The sequence below is a fragment of the Typopeltis vanoorti genome, chromosome 7 (assembly GCF_054136105.1).
Source record: "Typopeltis vanoorti isolate ZY-2024b chromosome 7, IOZ_Tvanoo_1.0, whole genome shotgun sequence".
Classification (NCBI taxonomy): domain Eukaryota; kingdom Metazoa; phylum Arthropoda; class Arachnida; order Uropygi; family Thelyphonidae; genus Typopeltis; species Typopeltis vanoorti.
Genome location: NC_143555.1, coordinates 9,208,134 through 9,224,900, shown reverse-complemented (window position 1 = coordinate 9,224,900; position 16,767 = coordinate 9,208,134). Strand labels below are relative to the sequence as shown.

The window sequence follows — 16,767 nt, the reverse complement described above, 5'->3', positions numbered from 1 at the left end:
TAACATAGTCAATGAGATTTTTCTTATTCCTTGCCTCTTCTCTCCATGTGAATTTGTGCACATTTTTATGTTGGAACATGGTGTTAGTAATAACCAGTCCATGTCCTGAGCACAAATCCAACAGATATTTGCCATTATTATTAGCTTTGCTCTTTTCTCCAAATTTTCCCAAAATATTTGTGTATGTCTCACAATCATACTCTGCTATTTAGATCCCCAACAAGGACCAACTTTTCATTTTTTATTGTGTCAGTTGCTTTCTCTAAAGCCTCAAAAAATTCCTCCACTTCTACCTTAGTAGAACCTTCTGTGGGACTATAGGCACAAATAAGTCTCATTGTCCAGTTCCCCATTCTCATATTTGCCCATATTACTCTACTTGAGACTGACTGCCATTCAAGAAGATTAGCTTCGTATTTTGTGTTGAATACTATGGCTACTCCTTCTTTTCCTTGATTGTCGTTGCCTGAATATAACATTTTGTATTTATTGCTCAGAAATATCTCACCAGTTTTGGTCTTTTTTGTTTCAGTCACCCCTATTATGTCGATCTGGTACTTATCTAATTCCTCAGCTAGCTCCATTTCTTTGCCATTCAGGCTTCTTACGTTGATAGTACCAATCTTTAACTCTGGTGATGTTGAGTTGGGGTTTGTTTTCAGATTTGTTCCAGTAGCTGACTTTTCACTGTTCGCCCTGGTTCCCTGGCGAAAACAACGGGGGCCTTGTTTCACCGGGCGACGCCCCAGCCGGCATGAAATTTTGTCGTGTTGTACCATCATTTTATTTTGGTTTAACCAATAAGAATACAATTTGGTCGGCTAAATCCCAAATTGCCAGCCCATCCTCGTTCGTTCAGTATCCAAGTAGTTACCCAACAGGGTGCACCACGAGAAGGTGAGGATTGGACATTAGGTCAGAAGCCCTGGTCGGTTCTCCGCATTCCTTTAAAGGCTATGTGGAGGTCTCCTCTCAGTTATACAGCTTTGCCCTTAAGCACCCCTGACCCGAGGATATTTTAGTTTCTGTCAATTAATTATAAAGTTCTGCAAATAATTATAACTATTGGGTACTTTATATATGAATAAATATTTCTTACTTATGGTTAGGGTGGAATTGGTGAGATATTGTTTAAATAATCAATATTTATTACAAATTGTGTTACATTTGTAAATTATTTTTATAACTTTATAATTTACAAGAAAACCAAAATATCTCCTAACTGTTTTCAGTGGTGTATAATCCTGCAATCATGCTTTTTAATTTTCAGTTGCTATTCTTTTATATTTTGTCTCTTTAAATGTTTGCAATGGGGATAGTCTTAAAATTACGCCAAAATTTATGCATGTAATAAAAACTTCTTTCAAGTATTTAGGCTTAGGTGTTGATTTACATTTAAGTTACATTTTAATGGAATAATAACAGCACAAAGAGAAATACTTAAACAACAGGTTGATCATTATTTCGTAACGATTAAACCTATTGTATAAAGTATTTCAATATTTTGTCTGTCACAGGAATACAATGTTAATACAATAACACATTGGAAAAAATAAGTGAAAAAAATAAGATTAGAATAAATGAAGACTAAGTGTCTCATGAGCAGCATCCTCTATGGATGCTATTGACTGGGCTTAGATATTGGGTGGTAGGCCTAAGAATTAAAATTTCACAAATTTTGGGAAGTTTAATACAACATACTTGTTAAGATTAGGCTTGTTTTTTTCTAAAAAGCAAGCCTAATTCTAAAAAGTCTTTCAAGTTTGTATTTGCTGAAATGGAGCATGGGTGGTTGTCTTCCATGTGATTCTGTACAAGGTACCCAAGGCATTGTCTGCTAAACCTGACTGATCCTAGTTATGGAGGCTGATGTATTTTTTGTGTTAGGTGGATGTTAGCAGATTTCCCAGTCTGGCCATAATATGATAAGTTGCAAGAACAAGGAACCTTGTTAACACTAGAATAGAGAGGGGAGGAAGTGGATTCTTAGGAGAACAGAGAAAGGAAGCCAGCTTCAAATGAGGGTTGAAAGCAATCAATGAAGAAATTATATTTCTTTCAAGTTCCAGCTGTTTTTTTCTGAAGGTCTAGGATATAGGGAATAGTAATGGCATTACAGTAGTCTTTATGTTGAGAGGGTGGAAGGGACAGATAATATGTAGATCTTTTTGGCATTGTAACCATTGGACAGGCCATTGGCAAATAAAGACAAGTTATGCTGTAAGGGAAGCTTTGGTGGAACAGAGGTTGGAAACAATATGATGTCTCCATATTGTTGAGAAAGCAGGTGGTAGAAAAGTTTATGCATATATATCTACCTGTGTGGGTGGATTTTTTGTAAACTGAGAATGAAAGTGTAGGTACCATTGGGCAGATGAGTAATTAGAATATCCAAAAAAAAAGCAAGCTTTTTTTTTTCTTTCTTTTTCAATAATGAAATGGATTCTGGGGTGTTGATTGTTGAAGTGGAGAAGAAAGGAGTCTAATGTGTCTGAGCCATGTTCATCAATATAACTTAACCAAATGGAAGATTTGAGACTGGTAGTATCAAGAGAATATTTTTCAAAATTCTCCATACAGAAATTGGACAGAGGGGGGGTTGGGGGGAAAGCCCATGGGTGTACCTTCTGTTTATATAATATACCCTTCCAAGAGTAGTAACCAGTATGAAGAGCAAAATTAAAAAGATTAATGTCAGAGGGAAAGCATTTTTCAGTAAATTTACAGTATCAGAAAGGAGAATATTAGTGAATAAAGGGGTGACATCAAAGCTCACCATGATGGAGGTAAGTTGCACACACCATACTCTATATCAGGGTTTCCCAAACTATGTTCTGTGGAAAGTGAATAAGTGTTGCAGGAGAAGTTCTCCTGGAATTTGTCATTTTAGTTTTCTAAGCATTTTTCATGAATAAATATTTTATAGTGGAAATATTCTGAGGAGAATAATATTCGTGAATATGTCAAAGCTCAGACCCAGAACGCCTAACAATATCTGTGTAGCAAATGTTAGTGACAAAGCCGTGTATTTTTAAACGTGGAAGTATTCATGAATTATTGTTAATTTTCACACATCGAAACCTTTCAACATTTGGGAAAGGGAATACTGCTGTTTATGACCGGCCATAAAAATTGCCTGCAAGTGGATTATAACAATGGGCAGCATATCTTCTGTTCTCAAAACTGAAGGAAATGTCATCTGTGTAGCAAATGTCAGTGACCAAACGGCATATTTTTAAACATGGAAATATTCATGAATTATCGTTAATTTTCACACATCAAAATCTTTCAACAATAGGGAAAGAGAATACCACTGTTTATGACTGATCATAAAAATTGCCTCCAAGCTGATTACAATAACGGGCGGCATATCCTCTGTTCTCAAAACTGAAAGAAATAACATCTGTGTTGCAAATGTTAGTGACCAATCAGCAAGGAAGTATAAAGAAAATTTTTCCACTAAAATTGAAGATCAAGGTAGTCTGTATCCGGTTCTCAAATCTAGTAATATTGAATACTTTCTTCGCAAGTTCATATTGTAGGGTGAAAGTTTCGAAACTGTAGTGCCGTGATTTTTTAAAAAATAATAAGCCTGCAGATTTAAATTTTAATATGAATAAGAGACAAGGGACTTTGTTTAATTTTGGTATTAAGAAATCTCTTATTGAAGGTGTTTGTGATGCAACAGATAGTGAGTCATCCACCACCAGCCAACAAAGCAATCTCCAGGATGTACAAAAGGAGGGGAAAACTACCAGCACATAGGAGAAAAAGTCTGCATTCACTCGTAAGTACTTATAATATTATAAATTTTTGGTGATCAGAATGGGATATGTCAATGAAAATCAGCACAAATTAATTTAATGATGTTTATGTTTAATTATTTATTAATTAACAATTAATGATTGATTATTAATTAATAATACAAAATCAGCTAAATTAACAATTATTAATTAATACATTACAAAATAACCAAGGTGTTCCATGAAAATTTCAGGGTTTGTGAAGTGTTCAATCATAGAAAATTATGTAGCATATGCTGCTCTATATGCTACATAATTTCTAAACTAGGAACTTGCCAAGGCGCTACTGCAAAGTTATTCAAGGCTAAGCACTCTCTAAATTTACTGAAAAATGCTTTTTCCCCCGACATAAATGATATTTTTAATTTTGCTATCCTGGTGACTTCTCTTGGAAGGGCACATTATATAAACAGACAGAAAATACTTCCATGGGCTTGTCCTCCCCATCTGGCTAATTTCCATATAAAGCATTTTGAGAAACGTTCTTAATACCGGTCTCAAACCTTCTATATGGTTAATATATACTGATGATGTGTTCTCTATTTGGCAACATGGCTCAGACACATTACTCCTTCCTTCTCCACTGCAACAGCCAACACTCCAGAATCCAGTATACTATTGAAAAAAAAAAAAAAAAAAAACAGCTTCCTTTTTTTTTAGATACTCTACTTACACATCTGCCCAATGGTACCTACACTTTCTTTCTCAGTTTAAGAAAATCCACCCACACAGGTAGATATATGCATAAACTTTTCCACCATTCCCTTAAACAATATAGAGACATCAAAACACTTGTCAACAGAGCCTCCAACCTCTGTTCCACCAAAGCTTCCCTTTATTTGCCAATGGCCTTCCAATGGTTACAATGCTTTCAAATTGGCTTCCCTTGTCTGTTCTCCTAAGGATTCACTTCCTCCACTTTCTATTCCAGTGTTAACAAGGTTCCTTGTTCTTGCAACTTATAATATTATGGTCAGACTTGGAAATCTGCTAACATCCACCTAATACAAAAAATACATAAGCCTCCACAACTAGGATCAGTCAGGTTTAGCAGACTATGCCTTGGATACCTTGTACAGAATCACAAGAAAACCATCATGCTCCATTTCAGCAAATACAAACTTTAAAGACTCTTTTTAGAATTAGGCTTGCTTTTTAGAAAAAAGCAAGATTAATCTTAACAAGTATGTTGTATTAAACTTCCTAAAATTTGTGAAATTTTAATTCTTAGGCCTACCACCCAATATCTAAGACGAGTCAATAGCACCCATAGAGGATGCTGTTCATGGGACACTTAGTCTTCATTTATTCTAATCTTATTTTCCCCCATGTGTTATTGCATTAACATTGTATTCCTGTGACAGACAAAATATTGAAATACTTTATACAATAGGTTTAATCATTACGAAATAATGATCAACCTGTTGTTTAATTATTTTTCTCTTTGTGCTGTTATTATTCCATTGAAGTGTAACATGAAAACATTTATTTCCTATGCAAGTGGCTTCTGTAGTTTATCCTTAGAATATGCATTAAAAAAAAAAATCAAAGTCCAAGAGATCTTACCATCAATACCAATCCCAGAAAAAAGCTTAAGAACTGAGAAATTACTGCTAGAAGTCGATACCATTTTGAACTTGTATATAAGAACCATATGATTATTAATGCTGTATTTTCCAAAAACATCAAAGTATAGAAAATAAGATATCGACGACGTGTTGGAGAGTCCTTAGGATTTAAGTATGTAAAAATGAAGACCACTCCTAGAACAGCATTATAAGTAAATTCTTCACAACTAAAAGGAAAAAAAATAAAAAATAAATAAACATTATTATATTTTGCAATGCAATATTAATAAATTCTAACATTCAATTAGTGCATAAGCTTTTAAACTGGTATTTTAGCTAAAGCAAATTTCTATATTATTTATTTTGCATTGTGCAGATTTCAGAAAGACAGAATAAGACAATTTATAATTTACTAACATGATTTCCACTCACAAATCAGCACAAACCTATAGTACTTTGACATCATGGGCGAGTTAACTTTTTTTTATTATCTATTTAATTTTTACGGAATCTCCACTATAGAGAAAAATTTGAATTTTTTTCAATGCAGGTCTCCAATAAGTGGGGAAATAGTCTCACACCAGGAGATTAAATTTATTTTCCATCTAAAGACTCGCATATACATTTATATTGCTTCAACGGCCACTTCCATGGGCATGGTGCATCATGACATATAACAAGTCACGTGTTTGTAGCTAGTATAAATTGGAGGAATATGATGCTACCAAGTCAGTGCAACTGTGTCTGGGTGAAATGGCTGCAAGAAAAGAACTGACGGAACTTGAAACAGGCATTGTGATAGAATGCCATTTTGCAGGCCTATTTGTTTGGCAAATTGTAGATAAATTGGGCCAACCCAGGTCAACAATCAGTGATACCATACTGAGATGGAAGCACAGGGAGTTAACTGCAAGTGCTACCTACAGTGGGACAACAACTCCATCACCAAATGTGACTGTAAGGTGCTACGAAACATAATGTGTAAAAACTGCCATTCATCGGACAACATGATGAATGCAGAATTTTGGACAGTGATTAGAAAAAGAATCTGCACAAAACCATTCAGTACCAAAGGCTCAGAACATGGGTTTCCATGGTAAGACCACAATATGCAAGTTTTTCCACTTGGTTATACTATAAATTAACCAAGTGGAAAAACTTTCAACATCTATCTCTAATCCAAAGTATTTTAATAAGGTGCGACACTTTTTGGCTACTTGTATATGGAAATATGACTTCTGCATCACTTCAACCTTGGTATCACGTCTGGATTTGGATCCCTCTGATGAGACCTCAATAAAGGTCGAAACTGGTCTGGGTAGTGACCCTTCCTATAATGCATAGCAATACATGTTTGTAAGGATATGTGCTTTGCATTATGGGATACTAAAGCAAGTGATGTGTAGACATTAGTTTCTATATATGAGTTGCCCAGTCATGAAGTTACTTCATGTACAAACTTTGTTTGCTCACACTTGGATAAAGAATTAACCAAGAATACAATTTCTTGGCATAATTTATAATAAAATCGAGCAGAAAAATTTTCAACAACTACATACAACTAAGTTTGCAAATTTGATGAAGCATCTAAAACACTATGTATTCCACTCAGTTCAATAAAAACCTCATTTTATATAAGATATAATACATAAGAATTGATTAACATTGTGCTTTTCACCATAACCACATTGACATATTTGATAGGCACATAATTGTTGAATTAAATGTTCATTCCTACACTGTTTTCTGAATGTTGTGCCTCATCTTTAACCTCTTAGTGTATTTCTCCTCAAGAACCATACTAAAAAGCATGTGAAGTCCAGTAGAGCAAAGAATTAATAAACAACAGTTTTAGTTTTTTTAGTTTTACAATTTCAATATGGTTAATACAGGCAAGCCTTTAACAATATTTCTTCAAGTTAATTTCTTTAAAAATATAGCAAAATATTGCTCTTTCCTGATTTATTATTATTATATGATTATCTCCATGGGATCTGAAAACCTATTGCAGGAGGCTCGCACTATCAGGATAATACTTATACCTCTCCTTGAATGCATTCATCAACAAAGCACTCGCAAGTAAGAACTCTAGTTCCGATGTCTTTACTAAATACAATCTTACTCAATATCCAGGGATGACCTCTTGTTCTGCCTCCTCTAGCCAAGTACTGAAAAATATCTTCTGCATCAATCATATAAGACTTTTTCAGTAACAAACATTTCTATCACATTCCTTCTTTTAGATATATCAACCAATTTCTGCAACCCATAAATCTTCAATTTATCCTTCGTAGGGAGCATTCTGCTAACCATTTGCTGTCTAGGTCAATCATCTCCAAATCTTCTACAGCAGGGCTATCCAAACCTTAGATAATCCGAGGGCCGAATTAGAAAAAAAATTTATCCGAGGGCCGCATCACAATGCGTATCTAGTAATTTGGTGAACAGCAGCGACACAACCTCGAAAGCTGAACAAACGGACAACACTAATTGCTCACTAATCGTGCGCGAGCAATTAGCATGTGCGTTGGAACAAAACAGTGTAAGAACGCTTCTTAGACACACCTAATATTTGAAAAATACATGGGTATATAGTGATGTAAAAACATCAAATAAACTTATCAACATCGAGATTATCGATTAGTGATAGAATTAAAATATCTAATATGCATTCGATTCAAATTGTTATTTTATTTTTTCGCTCGTAAAAATGAAATCTACAGGTGGGAAGCACAAAATTGCACCGCGGGCCGAATGCAGCCTGCGTGTAGTGCTTTGGACAGCCCTGTTCTACAGGATTTCCTCATTCCATGAAACTCAGATGATCAGACTTGTGCATAATATCTGGCTGTGGCTGTATTAAAGCCTTATAATGAGGAACAGTATCTTTATCTCTACTTGTTGGTGTGTTCTTCAATAACTAAGTAATCCTATGTAAACCTTGGTCACTTTTTGTGATACACCCTCTGAATTTCAACACCCTATCCATTTACACATGCACTTCCAAATCTCCATTGTCAATTTCCTATTTGGTCAATGTAGTATAAAGAGCTTGTAATTTTTTTTTTTTTAAATCTCAGAATGAATCTTCACACTTTTTCACAATACCATCAGCTTATTTAAATCTTTGCAGAAGCTTTCCACATTACCTTTATTATCATGCTCGCCAATGTCGCCTCATTAGCAAACAACTGAGTATTTCCCTTAAAATCCTTTCCTATGCACATCAATACACAAATTAATTATCAGTGATCTAAGTATAAAGCCCTGCAGCTGGTGACTGGTGCTACATTATTCTTTGATATATGTCCATCAGCCACCCTAATATCCATCTCCCATTTGCTCCAATTTGTGTATACAGTTCCATGTCGTATCCTAATAAACACCTATGCAAAATCCTGCAGATTTACATACGCATTCCCTTTATCCAACTCGACTATCACTATTATAAAAAGTAAGTAAATTACTAACACATGACCTACCCTTCACAAAGCCAAGTTGTTCCTAAGCAACCATCATTGGATTTCATTTTTGACTAACTTATCCAATACCTTTACTACCTCTCCCAAATAAGGAAAAGTTCTCGGCCTAACAATGAAAAAATGAATTTATTATTTCAAAATTATTTTTATTTTTCAACATAATCTCCCTTAAGACTAATACATTTATTCCAGCGATGCTTCAGTGCCATTATCCCGTCCCTATAGTGGTTCTCAGTAAGATCTGCAAAATATCCCTCTACAGTTGCAATCACCTATTAATTTGAAAAAAAAAAAATGCAGCGAGGAAGAGTTTTAGTTTTGGGAAGAAACAGAAGTCAGAGGAGCCAAATCTGGGGAATAGGGTTGATGTTCCAACAATTCATACTGCAGATCCCTTAATTTTCCCATTGCCAAAACACCTTTGTAGGCAGGTGCATTGTCCTGATGAAAGATAATTTTTTTTCTTCTGCAAACGGGTCTTTTCTCACAAATTTTTCATCTAGTCTGGTTAAAAGATCAGGATAATATTCCCCAGTTATTGTTTTACCCTTTTCAAGAATTAATAAACAAAATGCCTTTAGCATCCCAAAACACCAATGCCATGACCTTTCCTGCTGATGGAACTGATTTTTGTTTTCTTTGGTGCTGAACAACTGGCTTCTGTCCACTGTTTTGACTACTGCTTGGATTCTGGTGTGTAATGGTTAATCCAAGTCTCATCCATAGTAATAAATCAATGCACAAAATCAGTTTTATTCTTGTTAAAACGCTTCAAGCACTATACAGAGATTTTCATGCAAGTGCGTTTTTGATCTGCTGTGAGCAAGCGCAGCACTATGCAAAATATATCCTACACATTCTTTTGAAATGCCTATAGTCTCAGCAATTTCTTGCACTTTGACTCACGGTCATTCAATACCATACAGTGCACTTGATCAATGATTTCTGGTGTTGTTACACTTTTTGGACATCCTTCAAGTGAATCATCTTCAAGGCTGGTAAGGCCACGTTGAAACTAATGGTTTGTTTGTCGCAAGCCCATTTCTTAATTGTCGAAAACGAAGGAGAAGAGTACCCATAAACTTTTATGAACTTTGAATTAATTTCTTTTGGCGTTAAACCTTCTTTTACAAAGAATTTTATAACCACATGATATTCAATTTTATTCATTTCAAGGGATATAGATAACACTTTTGCTTCAGATGGCTGTATAAAAAAACTACTTGATAGAATGACTTGCAATTTCACATGGATGCTTATGACAGATGAACCAACTTAGAAAAAAAAAATAGTGCCGAAAGTGTTGCCATCTATAGTCGAGGATGAGAACTTTTCAGACCACCCTCGTATGTAAGAGAATTAATTTGCTCTCCTTCACTCCCTTCGGAATGTACCAGAGTAAAGGCTTAAGTTTAACAGCTTTGTCAGAGACAATGTCAATTTCTTTGTACATTCTCATTATGCATGGGCTGATATCCCATATAATTTTCTGCGGCTCTATTCAATGAGATTATATAATAACTTAAGTACGTCTAATTCATTACACGCTATTTCCATATTAATGCAATTTTACTTGGATGATATATCCTTACAAAGTGGTCACTTAGTAACTCAACTATTTCATCTGCTTCTGTCATCTTCTCCCAATCATTAGCTCATGAAAATTATTCTCCCTTTTATTTCTGGTCTGGCCAAAAGAATAGCCAGTTCAGCTGAACACTCTTTTAGCACATATGCTGTTAATCCCATCACTCGCTATTGCTGAATTCTTATTCAGTTTGTGCAACAGCTCTAATACCTCGTCCTCATACCAGAGTTTCTTCCTCCAGTGAAGAGGTAGCAGTGAGCTCAATGTTCCATACATCAGGTTGATAGCTTTTAACAAAATGGGCACTCATCAGTAGAACAACCTCTTTTGCAACCTTCATGTCATCTGCATTTAGAAGAGTTATTCTTTCATATTCATTCTTTCTTTTACTTGCAGCATATCAATAAAATTCTTGTGGGTTGTCTTTAGCATGCAGAGCCAGTTTTTTTCATACTCAGACTGCTTTCCATACAACAGTTGTGACTATTCTAGCCTGCTGCTTATAATTTTCATAACAGACATCATCCTTATCCACACAGTATTCCTTCCATTATCCTTTTCTTATGAATCTCTTGCTTAATAAGATTACACATCCGTTTGACTCTTACCCTATTTATTCTTCGAACTTTGGACACATTCTGATATCACATCACGTAAGTATTGTTTAAATGCTTCTCATGCACTGTCAATATTCTTCCCATCCAGCAACTGATCCCATTCCACTGAACACAGTATACTCCTCAGTTGGTCATAATTTCCTGTTTTGTAGTTCAGCATATAACCTTTACCGAATGGAACATTCATAAACTTAGTAACTTCCCAAATGAGTACTGCATGATCACTGTCAACCAACCAGAGGCAGAATTGTTGTGTCTTTAAGTGAAATTCCCTCTAACACTATAATCCAAATTTTGGAGTGCATTTTTGAATTCGTTTGCCCACAGTAACTAGATATCTGGAGACCTGATGATAGGTACTGTGTGAATAACGGTTAGCATGGATCTCCTGCGATGAGTTTGATTCATCACAGGAGAGCCACAAACCAGTATTATATCAATAATATTCACATTGCATGGGAAGTATTTAAAAATTACATCAATGATGCAATATCAGAATTGTCTCCAGAGTTCAGATGGCAGCGAAATAGATGCACAGTATTATTAAACAAGAGATTCTTTGTAAGGATATATTATTAAACAAGAGATGTGGAAGGAATACAATGTGCATAAGGATGATGCCAGTTATGAAAATTATGAGGCCAGAAAAATACAACTATTGTACAGAAAGCTAAGAGTGAGTATGAAAAGAAACCAACTTTGCAAGCTGTAGACAACCCAAAAGAATACTATCATTATACTGTTAGCAAAAGAAGGAATGAATATGAAAGAATAACCCAACTCTAGTGAATGCAGATAATATGTAGGTGACAGATGCAGAAGAGACTGTTCAACTAATGAGTGCCCATTTTGCTGAAAGCTATCAACCTGGTGCATGCAATATAAAGCTCAAAGCTACCTCTACACTGAAGAATAAACTCAGTGTGTACTAAAGGCTGTTGCATAAACTGAATATGAATTCAACAACAGAGAATGATGGGATAGCAGCAAGGATACTAAAAATGTTCACAACGAACTGGCTGTTCCTTTAACATGCCAGTACAATTTAAGTCTCAGGACAGGATAGATTCCAAAGAAGTGGAAAGAATATATGATAATTCCATTGCAGAAGGGTGGTACAAAGATTGATATGTCTAACTATCGGCATCTCTGAAGTGGTGGTTGGGAGGATTTTGGAAAAGTTGGTAAGAGATTGCAAAGAGAAATAATGGATTGCCAGAGAATCTACACTCTGCAATTTTCAGTATGGGTTTACCAGGTCATGATTGCATAATCTGCTCACATTCTATAATAATGTGACAGTTGAGTTAGACAAGGGGAATGAATACACCATGATACTTTTGGATTTTCTTAAAGGATTCAGCATGTAAGACTGTTGAACAAGTTGGAGAATATAGGATTGGATTATGACCTACTAGAATTTGGATAAGACAGATGACTGACAGATCAAAAAGTGTGTATGCAGGATGCGAGTCTGTAAGTTTTAAGGTGACAAGTCATGTATACCAGGGATCAGTCCTTGGTCCATTGTTATTCAATCTTTACATTAATGACAATGGGAAGGATTTAATAAGAAACAGCTATTTGATGATGATGCAGAGATAGGGAGGATAATAAGGAATGTAGCTGACATGCAGTATTTGCAGAATGATTTTAATAAGCTGAAAATGCAGGCATGTGAAAATGGCTGTTGGTTGTTCAATGTTAGTAAATGAAAGTTGTACTTGGGTATAATGGGCATATTATATTGGCAGGATTATGCTAGAATAAACTGATCCAGCTAGGGATCTTGGAGTGTTAGCAGATATGCAGTTTAGAGGCCATATAGCAGACATTGAAAATCCAATGCATAGGATAACTGCACAGATCTGATCTCCTAGTTTCTGAAGTGATGCAGATGCAGTGGAGTGAAGGAGGACATTAATGATGATTTTGAAACTGTGGAATGTGTTAAGAGAAGATATTCAGATAAATTAAAGATATCCAAAAATTATATACTTGGTTTAATCCTTTATCCAAGTGTAAGCAAATAAAGTTTGTGCCTGAAGTATTTTCAGGACTGGGCAAGTGATCTGAAGTCATACCACTTTTACCACGAGTTGTCCCAGTCCTGAAAATACTTCAGACAAACTTTGTTTGCCTACACTTGGATAAAGGATTAAACCAAGTAATAATTTCTTGGTATCTTTAATTTATAGTATAACCAAGTGAAAAAACTTCCAACAACTTTGCTCTAATCCAGAGTAATTTAATAATAAGGTGTGACACCTTTTGACAACTCTTATATGGAAATATGACTTCTGCCTTACTATCGCCTTTGGTCTGGCTCCCACTGAAGAGCCCTCAAAGGTTGAAACTGGTCTGGGTAGTGACCCTTCCCTTAATGCATAGCTTTATACATGTCTGCAAGGAGATGTGCTTTGCATTATGGGATACTAAGGCAAGTGATGTGAAGTCATACCACTACCACGAGTTGCCCCAGTCCTGAAAATACTTCAGGCGCAAACTTTGTTTGCTTACACTTGGATAAAGGATTAAACCAAATATATAATTTCTTGGTATCTTTAATTTATAGTATAACCAAGTGAAAAAACTTCCAACAAGATATTCAGAATCTGTGGCCTGTAGATGCTAGAAAACAGAAAAACAGGGGTGATATGATATGTATCTGAACAAGAAAAAAGTCTACCAAAAGATAGATTTTTTTTCATTTCATGGAGGATGAGGAGAGGACAGAAGGCATCTATGGAAGTTGGGAATGAATGCACTAAAAGGGGTGAGAGCTACAACTTCCCTCAGAATGGTGCATGAGTAGAATGGCTAATCTTTGAAGGTTGTGAGTGGAGATAGTGAATGAATTCAAGAGAAGGTACGATGTGGCACGAGTGATATATGGCCTCCCTCAATGAGTCCCTGGTAATAATAACCTGATATTGATAATAATCTGATTATCAATATCATCTATTGATAATAGATTGGTATGAAGGTCAGCAATAAAAAGACAAAGACAATGAAAATAGGCAGAATCATTGAAAATGTCAACTGTGTTGTGAATGGAGAACCTGTGGAACAAGTAAAACATTTCAGCTACTTAGGTACGATTTTTACTGAAGATGGTAAATTAAATATAGAAATAGACAACAGAATCAGCAAAGCTGGTATGGTGGGAAGTCAATTGAATAAATTCATATGGAATAAGAGAGAAATTAGTCAAACCACTAACTTAGCTGTATACAAGATAGTGTTCAAACCAGTTTTAACTTATGGATCTGAGAGCTGGGTCAGAAGTAAAACACTTGACCAAAGACTAGAGACCGCAGATATGAGAGTCCTGAGAAAGATTAGAGGCGTGAACAGATGGCATCAATGGCAATATCATATTAAAAATGAGGATATTAGGAAAGAACTTGACATTGTCAGCATCCAGGAATGCGTTAGCAGAGCTAATCTCAGGTGGTATGGTCACTTAAATAGAATGGGAGAGGAAAGATTAGCAAAACACGTGTTCTCTGCCAGGTTGGCAGGAAAAAGATCCTGAGGAAGACCAAGATATAGGTGGATTGATACAGTACAAAGTGCCTTTGAAGATAGAAATATAAGATCTGATAATGTTGGAGTCTTGACAAGCAACAGACTGATTTGGAGGAAAATTGTAGATAGGAAGTTAGTAATGATGTAAATTTTTCATATAGTACTGTCATATCCTGTACACCCCTTGAAGGTACATGGCAGGAATTTGATGATGATGATGATGATGATAATCTGGAATGTGTGAGAAACGTTAATTTAAGGTGATATGACCTTTTCTCTTCCACTTAAACTGAATGAAAAGGGAAAGGTCTGTAATAACACTGGTGTTTATTGTCAAGATGGCAGGGAAAAGACCCACAGGAAGACCAAGATCTAGGAGGACTGATGCAGTAAAAATACTGAAATACAAGATCTAACAATATTCTATTTCTGATATACAGGGTGTTCGGGATAAATTTGACATATTTATAATTAATTATATTTTTCCGTAAGTTACATGTATTAACACACACTTCTCTTCATTTAAAAGTTTGGACCCTTCTTCATTCATATACAAGATGTCAGAAAGGATGGATAGCTGGAACCCACCTGAATCATGGAAGAGAATAACTTGTATCATGATGATTCGTGCCCGCCATCAAAATAAGGATATTACGACTGCTGCCCAATGCTCCCTGAATACAGTAAAAACAATCAGGCATGAACTAGAGACTTGCAATGGTGACTACGAGGATGTAGCAAGAAGAAAGATCCCTAGCAGACGATCTGATTGCGTTCGTACAGCAGAATTCCTCGCAAATCTGCAGGAACAGGTGTTGAAGAACCCTGGCATTGGAATTCGGGCTTTGTTCGTGGAGTTGCTAACTGTAGTCAAGCCCTGGATAACAAGGGTAGCCAATGGTAGGCCGTATGTATGGCAGCAGGATTCGGCCCCTTGCCACACCTCTGGGAAAAGTCAAGAATGGTTGTCTGAAAATTTCTACGACTTCACCAGTCCAAATGTTTGGCCTCCAAACTCCCCAGACCTTAACCCCCATGGATTATTTTGTAAGGGGCGCAGTTGAAAAAGACACCAATCGCACTTCCAGTAATACAAAAGCCCAGTTAATGGATAAAATTAAAACAGTTTTTGCGGCCCTTCCCAGGGAGACTGTAGCATCAGCTTGTTCGAGGTTCCGAAGCAGAATTGAAGCTGTGATCGATGCTAATGGTGGTTATTTTGAGTAAATCTTGTTGATAGTATTGTAATTAACTCTGCCTGTAATGTTTTTTTGTCAATTCATTAAATTTAATAGATACAAAGAAGATTTTCTTTTTTCCTTACGAAACTGTCAAATTTATCCCGAACACCCTGTATATTACTACTAATTTGGAGGAAAAGTGTTGATAGGCAAATAATAATGTAAACTTTATCATGCAGTACTGCCATAGTATCCCATAAGCCACTTGAGTGAACATATTTATGATTATAAGATTGTGATAACATAAGTCTATCATTCACATATTTCAAGTGCAAAATTATCTTTTGGGAATCATTATAATCCAGATAAAGAAAAATCAAAAACCACACAACACTTGGTGTGATGATCAATATCACAGAAAACTGCATATCAGGGGGAGCAAGATGGTAGACCATCTATGACTAAGAGCTTGCTGAGGCCAAAAATATGCAGAATTAGTGAACGACAAATGTTACGACAGTGTTGATATTCCCATGTTATATCTGGACAAGATTAAGCAGTCTACTTTTAATGCATGCTTTAAGATTTCATATTGTGGTTGTAATTATGGCCAAAGTAACCACTGAGGCCAGTATAACTGTTGAATACAGGCATTCTCTAGCCAGTTTTAATGTTAATGCATGCTGGAGGAAACTGGACTACAAAGTTTAGGATTTCAAAAGATTCTCTGGTGTCTCCTATGATGTCAAATGAACTATAATATTATTCAAAGATTGAACAGAAAAGCTTTGATTACTATCAGTTTCAGTTCATTTCAGTCAGCTAAGTGAAATCTGATCAGTCTCTCAGTACTGCTTTCTTCATTGAGGAAGACAAATCCATAGCTGGGATATATTTATTGATAAGAAAGAAAAAGGATAAACACATAGCTTCAGCTCAAAACTACCAGCACACTGAAATGTCTTAAAATAACATGATTTTAGATATGATTTTGCCA

At 35.6% G+C, this 16,767-nt stretch overlaps 1 protein-coding gene across 1 annotated transcript in view; it reads right to left on the bottom strand.

Moving 5' to 3' along the window:
- The window catches only part of LOC150104476 (XK-related protein 6-like), a 144,489-nt gene that overhangs the window by 51,399 nt on the left and 76,323 nt on the right, over positions 1–16,767 (bottom strand). Inside the window, exon 4 of the mRNA XM_090395164.1 lies at positions 5,370–5,598. Coding sequence (XP_090251290.1) covers positions 5,370–5,598 — 229 coding nt within the window. The remainder of the gene's footprint in view (positions 1–5,369; positions 5,599–16,767) is intronic.